Source organism: Gavialis gangeticus, unplaced genomic scaffold, assembly GCF_001723915.1.
Source record: "Gavialis gangeticus isolate Ggan-Ray unplaced genomic scaffold, GavGan_comp1, whole genome shotgun sequence".
Classification (NCBI taxonomy): Eukaryota; Metazoa; Chordata; order Crocodylia; family Gavialidae; genus Gavialis; species Gavialis gangeticus.
Genome location: NW_017728993.1, coordinates 15,754,031 through 15,761,737, shown reverse-complemented (window position 1 = coordinate 15,761,737; position 7,707 = coordinate 15,754,031). Strand labels below are relative to the sequence as shown.

At 50.0% G+C, this 7,707-nt stretch overlaps 1 protein-coding gene across 1 annotated transcript in view; it reads left to right on the top strand.

The window, feature by feature from the left end:
* The first annotated feature begins 965 nt into the window (after window positions 1-965).
* The window catches only part of DMRTB1 (DMRT like family B with proline rich C-terminal 1), a 19,427-nt gene continuing 12,685 nt past the window's right edge, over window positions 966-7,707 (top strand). Inside the window, exons 1-2 of the mRNA XM_019501279.1 lie at window positions 966-1,421; window positions 3,013-3,245. Coding sequence (XP_019356824.1) covers window positions 1,007-1,421; window positions 3,013-3,245 — 648 coding nt within the window. The 5' untranslated portion in view covers window positions 966-1,006. The remainder of the gene's footprint in view (window positions 1,422-3,012; window positions 3,246-7,707) is intronic.

Below are 7,707 nucleotides of genomic sequence, written 5' to 3'. Positions count from 1 at the left end.
GCTACTGTATAAGATGTGGGTTTGTAACTGCTAACAGTAACAAATAATACAGGGCTTTTTATAAGAAATATGGAAACAGGAGCGTTGGCACCTTTTCCATTTTAAGCCTATGCTTGTTTCCACTGTATAGAGGATTTGGGGCAAGAGAGCTACTTGGAGGAATGAGGCGTGCCTTCTGGCCTGACTGAAAACATGGGATTGGGTTTAACATTTGGAAGAACTGAATAAAGGGGCAGTCATTTGGGGCTGACACAGTGACAATCTCCTTCTTACCCAATAACAGTTGAAATTTGAAACAAAGTGGAACTGAAATCATTCCAGGTAGTACAATTTCTTACAAAGGATGACAGAAGCCATGGGCAGCAGATGATCAAAACAGGAGAATGCAGCTTAGATGCAGCATAAAAAGACTCCGCTTGCATGAAAAAAATGGCGTAAATCAGGTGCGCTTCTACTTGATCTACGCATGCAAATGTCGGGCATGGGCACACAAACGGTTAGGGGCCATGTGTTTGCAGACTTGGCTGCGTCTACTTTCTGGTCAAAGCCATGCAGCCATTTCTCTTATGATCACGCAACAGCATGGGAAAGGGACAATATTCGACAAGCGCCTTGTGCAGCCCCCAGCAAGAGCATTGCCCACCGCTCCCCACCCAGCTCTTGGAAAGTGGAGGGCTCTGTCTGAGAGCAGATCAGGGCCTTTTAGTAGCGCTGACCCAGTCACTATACAAATGGGCAGGATTTCCTTGCTCCAGAGCAGGGCTGCCTCTTGCAACCCCTTGCAGCATTGCTCCTCCCTTCTGCTGACAATCCCCCCTAGCCCCCCAAGCACAGCGTTGCTGGATGCAAATGAGCTCCTCCTCTCCCCATGCACAAGGCCCAGCAGCCTCACTTGCTACATTGTATAGCTGCAGGTACAAGAGAGAGCTGTCCCAACCTGCTTTGGACTCCAGCTCCCAGCTCTGGCTGCGCCTGGTTTTCAGGTGCCTGCCTGGCTGGAAGTGCCATGGAGGCCAAGGGTGCTGAGAAGGCAGCTCTGCGAACGCCCAAGTGCTCCCGCTGCCGAAACCACGGCTTCGTGGTGCCGGTGAAAGGCCACACGGGCCACTGCCGCTGGAAGCTGTGCCCTTGCGAGAAATGCGCGCTCATCACAGAGCGTCAGAAGATCATAGCAGCCCAGAAGGCGTTGTGGAGGCAGGGCCCAGACCCCCTGCCGGGGGGGGTGTCGCTACCTGCACCCTGCACCCCAGGCCACGGCGAAGGATGGGAGATGCCTGCTGTCAGCTCCAGCGCCTCCGATCAGAGCAGCCACGCGGTCGGGCATGAGGGAGCCAAGGCTGTCCCAGGACCAGGCGGCAGCAGCAGAACGGTGACCCGCAGGGCACTAGACGCCCCTGGCTCCCCGCCCTTTGGGGACTTCGGTAGGGATCGGCGCAGTGCTGGGGGTGTCTGTCCTGTTAGCCTCTACTGAAGATGGCTTGCTTCAGCCTATCCATCTCTGTTTCCTTTTGTCTGTCTGTGCGTCACTCAGCATCTGTCTGTACATCTGTCCGTGGCGGCTGTCTGGTCAGCATCTGTCCAGCTACCTTTTCTGCCTGCCTAGAGAGACAGAAGTCAACCTGGCCTCCCATGGCCCAGTGCCCTGAGCTGTTCCCCACCCGGGATGTGCTTGGTGCAAAACCTTGGTTTTGCAGTTTCTGAGCTGCAGAGGAACCATCCCAGGCAGCTCTTGTGCTTGTTTCATTGTTTCAAAGCTGAATTCAGGCCTCTGTTCCCTGTTTAGCAGGGAAAGGAGGCAGTGGGGTGGGGGGAGCACAGCCCTGAGTATCCAGGACAGCACCTTTTGATTGCTCCTCTGAGCTGTGTTACTGACTTTAAATATGCACGCATCCCGTCCAGCACAAAGCCATATGCCCCCCTGCCCAGCGCTTGCAAATGAATTGGGAAGCTCGGTGGGAGGCATCTGGGCTTGGTTGCTGCAATAAGGACTAGGCTCAGCTGGAATAATTTGGTGCAAAGTTTATTCATATTTACATATAGGACAAGAGCTGCAAAAGGAAATGTCGTGGTGGTTTCATCTGTCGCCTCTCAGATTGTTTCTGGCAATCTGGTTTTGGGCATGTGATTCCTAAGCAGGGTGTCACAGCACGCTGGGGTGCCTTGGGAGCCTTTCAAGGGTGCTGCGGGATGCTGCACAAAGGGTAGCTGTATTAGGTGAGCAAGCGCGATTCATCAACTAAACCCAGAGCTTGCAAATAAAAATCAGCAGTGTTAAAACCATTCTGACTTGCTGTGGTCTTTCTGAGTTCGTTGCAATGGAAGAATTGGGCCCTCAGACAATAGCAATCAAGAAGACAGACAAAGATAGACCATCTGCTTTGGCAGATGCAGAGGAAAGCCATGTCGGAGGCTAACAGTATCAGCTGATCTGCCAGTGAATGTTTCTTTCTTCTTTTATTTTAATTTGCATGGGCCTCACCAGACTAGTGAATCTCTAGGAGCAATTTGAACGGATGGGGCTAATCTGCTGACAGCCTAGCTGTAAATGAGTCTCCACCTCTGTCTCAGGAAGATCACCGGTGAGGGGTCTGTTTTAAATGATAATAAAAGGGAACTGACTCTAAAAATTAACCCTATAGCAATGACAGATAGCATCAGGCATCAGGTGCTTCGTTCCCCTGCATTGGTGTAAGTAATTAGTGTTGTTGGTGTGCAAGTCTTAGAGGGGATGGTATTTCAGCTGCTGCCACTGGTGCGTAGCAGAAGAAAATCCATTTACTCTTTGTTACCTGCTTCACCCCCTGATTTTCAGCCTTTCTAATTTCCCAGGACTAAGGGTCTAAAAAAACGTTCAAAATGATTAGCAGCTGCATGTAAAACCAATGGGCCAGGCTCGGTGCACCGTTCCACTGTTGAAGAATAGAATCGGGCACCGTGAGTCTTCAGTATTTTGATTTATTGTGATGTTTTCGGTGTGTTTATTTTGACTTTTCCTTCCTGGTTGTTTCACAGCCTACCCTGCTCTGCCTCCAGAGTGCCTGGTTAGCCCAGAATTCCTCGAGCGAGAGCCTCCGAAAGTGTACCCGGGGTATTCGGGTATGTACCCTTACCACCGATTCCCTATGGGCTTTGCCATCAATCAGCCCAGCTGCAAGGGCATACCAGCATCTGCAGGGATCCCCCTCCACAGAGGTTACAGACACGGTCCCAGCAGCCACGTACCAGCAAGTGCAGCTTCTCTGTCGGTAAGGAGTGATTTTTTTTTTTTAAACTGCTGCTGAATATATTGCTCCTTTGCTGTTGGATGCAACCTTGCTGTTAAAGTAACCATGAAACGTTACCCTGGCTACGAGTTTCTTCAAACAGCATCTTGATATATTAAGTAGAAGGAAGCATGACACATAATAGTGCTAAAGGTCTTGCTCCAATCCAGAAAAATCAAGCATTGTGACTGGAGGGTCCAGATCTTGCGAGTGCTCTGAGCACCCAGCTCCTGTTGTCTGAAAAGATATTTCTGGATGGAGGGGCCTTGTAGGAAAAGGTTTCTTAGGGAAAATTGCAACTAAAGTGTGGCTTTCTGTCAGCGTAGGTGGCAACCAAAATGTGCAGTGGCATTCCCCAGTGAAGTATCTGAGACAGAGCTCATGTCCAGAGCTGACGACTGCAGAAGTTCAGAGACCAACTTCCAAGGGAAGTGGTGCTGGCTCCTACCCTGGGGGTCTTTAACAGGACGCTTGATAATTACCTAGCTGGGGTCATACGACCTCAAACCTACCTGGGGTCACATAAGCCCAGTATTCATTCCTGCCCAGGGCAAGCGGTCGGACTTGGTGATCTACTTAGGTCTCTTCCGACCCTACATCTATGAAACTATGAAGAGACAGGAGGATCCAGACTGGGGCAATAAGGAGTGGACCCAGATGGGAAGAAGGCGGGTTGGGAGAAGGCAGTACAAAGCTTTTATGATTCCCTGCTGCTGCAAAGCCCCATGGGGCTGTGATATTAAGAAGAGCAATTGGGGGCAGCTTCATGGCTGTTTTTTTGTGGGTCTTGATTTCCTGCTGTAGCAGCAGAGAAAGAGCAGTGCACATAGCTTGGCCTGCATCACTGCAGCATACGAGAGATGGGTCTGACCCTAAAACTGCAGGTCCATGTTTTACTGTTCCTCAGAATTGCTGCATATACAATATGTTGGGACAGAAATGGCAGAAGTGTCCAATGAAAGAGACACTGCCGAACAACTGAGACCATTCAGTTGCTATTTTTTTAATTAAAAAATATATATAAGATTTTGCAAATTAACAGAATGTGTTTGTGACTCTTAAAAGGAGATTTAAAGAAAACCATTTTCCTTGCATTTAAATAAAATTCCATCTCTCTCCAAGGTAGCAAAGCTAAACATGCAGCAGGGTGCTGGGGCAGAAGGGGGAAATGTCAGTGTTTAGCAATAGCAGTCAGCAAGCACCTAACATCTGTGCAAGTAAAATGGAGTCAGTTGTTGTGCTGGTCCAAAGTCAGAGAATTGCTAAGAGGGAAAACCAGAATATAAATGATGAAAAGTAAATGTTTCCCTTCGCCACTTTACATGCAGTAGCCCAGATGATGTTCATAACACAGGTCAGAACAATAATACATTAATGGAACAGGAACAGTTAGCTCTTACGTAGAGTGCATTTCCTCAGTAGCTCTCAAAGCACTTTACAAAGCGGCTCAGCAGCATTTACCCATCATCTTTTCATAAGTACCATCACATGATATAAAATTGGCTGTACCCATGTTTTCCATTTTCCTGTCATTCCTGCATCAGGTCCTTCAAAGAGCGTTTACCTCCAATCCCTGCCAAGCCTGGAAATCCTGTTTCTGTGTCAGACGAGGGGTTCCTGTTAGACTAGAGCGAGACAATGCAGCGTGAGATAAATCCAGGCAGCAGTTGTAGGTCCGTGTGATGAGCCTGCTCTTTTGTGAGACTGCTGCACTTTTCTCTTCTGCTCTCAGGCATTGGAAATATAGCAGCCAGAATTTTCCTGTGGAAAGTTTCTACCAAATAGAAAAAAAGAAAAGAAAACTGTTATATCTTGTGGTTGCACAGTGGTGGGGAGATCAGACTGGCAGAGAGAACGCCACACAGCTTGTATAAACGGTAACTTTATAGTTTTGAATGGAAACCAAAACTGAAAGTAAAACATGGGGCGCAGACAGAAGAGCAGCTCCCTGTTGCAGCTTGTGGCACTTTGCAGGAAGCGCTATGAGTTGTGACATTCCCGCCGACCCAACAGAAGTTCACTGGTGGGTCGGGGAGTTGGGGATTCCAGTGAGCCTGCGCCCAGTCTCCGTAGCAATGCCACTCACCCCTCCCAGCCTGGATGCTGTTTTCCAAATGGGAGGGGAGGAAGGAAGTAAAGGGAGCTTGTTTTGGGGAGCTGGAGGGTGGGGTGGGTGGATTGGAGCCCCTGCACCTCAGGGGGTGGGCTCCAAGCCACCTCCCTCACCCTCCAGGATTGGCTTAAAACACCTCAGACCAAACTCCATCTGTTCCTTCCCTCCCTCCCCCCCATTATGAAAGCAGCAACAGGATGGAGCTCCGCAGACACAAGTTACAGAACACACGCTGTTTGGGAGTGTGTTCATCTGAACTCTCATTGCATGAGGGTTCAGATTTTCACGAGGTCGGGCCCTTTTAAAGTGGTCTGCAGCCGTACACTTCTGTTTGGTTACGTCTGTAGAGTGCTTTCTGGGGCCAGATCAGGCGAAAATTATCACTTCTGTCTGTGCCTGTGGTGTCAAAGGAAGCGCAAAGCCTAACCACGTTTAAAGAAATGGTACCATATTTAATTACAAATGTACAACACATCACAAAATCCATCTAAAATTTCCATGGAAACTTGGCCAGGGTTCCAAAATGGAACATTTTAGAACTTTTTGTTTTGGAAATGTTGCTGTGGTGCCTTACGCTCGTCTGTTTTCCCTCTTCTTTGTGGCCAGGTTCCCTTGTTAGACCAAATTTTCCAAGGTAAGTGGGGACATGATGGTTAATAAAGTCCAACTTGGGGGGCCTGGTCGATGAAGGAGAGCGGGGACAGAAGGACACTTCCAGTTGTTAGTGTGGCTGGGGCGGGGCCATTCTTAATGTGTCAACTTCAGGGATTTTGATAAAAACACATGTGCTTATGAAAGTGAGAATCTGGCAGCACTGTCTGGAGACTAGCAAACTAAAACCCAAATAACTGAGAATTTTACATATTATAGTTCAACATGTCAGTGTGACTCCTTGGTAGTAAGCACCTGTGGCATTTGTTAACTGTACAAGGGCCAAATCATTAACAGCGGGGCAGATCTTCAAGTCTTCAACTCAGGCACTCAGATACTTTGTTGATGGGTATGGTGTAAAACATGAGACCAGCAGCCTAGCCTCTTATTGACTTCAGTGGTACCTGAGTTATGATTTCTAGATTTCCCTGGAATAGGAATTTAATAGTGAAAAATCTAGCAAAAGAAAACGATTACCATGTCACACATCCACCTGTGAAGTCAGTTCTGGCCTCTCCTTTGCCTAAGATGTGATCAAGAGCAACACGATAGAATTTGCTTGACAAATTTCAGAAACTCTCTCTAATGATGGAAGTTAGGGCTTTTAGATAACTCAAGACAAGCACAGGAACTTATAGCAGGTCGCATTGAGTGCAAAGCATAGTATAGTATTACTAGCCAATTGCCTGTCAAGAATGAAGGGTGGGGCAGGAAGCTGGCAGGGGTGGAGCCCTGGGTCCCATTAGGGAGCAATTCTTCCATTGCAATGAACTCAGAAAGACCACAGCAAGTCAGAGTGGTTTTAACACTGCTGATTTTTATTTGCAAGCTCTGGGTTTAGTTGATGAATCGTGTTTGCACACCTAATAGTGCTACCTTTGTGTGGCATCCCCACTTGGGCCCCCGCCCCTGGGCCCACTCCGTCTTCCCTCCTGCTGCTTGGGGTCCAGGCCTGCTCCCCCCTCCCCGCCGCAGTGGTGGGGGGAAGGGAGGAATGGGTCCAGCCCCGGGAGGAGTGGGCCTGCTGTGCTGGGCCAGGCTGGGCCCACTGTCCTCCCGCACCCTGCTGCAGCAGGCTGGCTTTTCCCCCAGCTCAGGCTCACTCCCCCCTGCATCGGGCCCAATCCTCCCTTGACCCCACTGTCACCGCTGACACCATGGTGCGCCCGCTCCTCCCCCCCCACGTTAGGCCCACTCAGGGATGGGAGGATCTGGCTCAGGGTCAATGTGGAGGAGGGGGGTGGGGGAGGAGAGGGCCCGGGCCCAAGGGGAGGAGGAGGCCCACTCCTTCCCTCCCCCAGCTGCTGCCATGGCTGTCAGACCCGGCCGCTGTCCCCTCCCCCGCACCACTGTGGTGGGCTGGCCTTTCCCCTGCTCTGCCCCCCGCGTTTCATAGTTTCATAGTTTCTAGGGTCGGAAGGGACCTGAGCAGATCATCGAGTCCGACCCCCTGCCATGGCAGGAAGAGCACTGGGGTCAAACGACCCCAGCAAGGTGATTATCCAGCCTCCTTTTAAAACCCCCCAGGGTAGGAGCCTGCACCACCTCACTTGGAAGCTGGTTCCAGATCCTAGCCACCCTGACCATGAACTGGCGCCTCCTGATGTCTAGCCTAAATCCACCCTCTGCCAGCTTGTGACTGTTATTGCTGGTCACTCCTGGCAGTGCTCGGGGGAACAG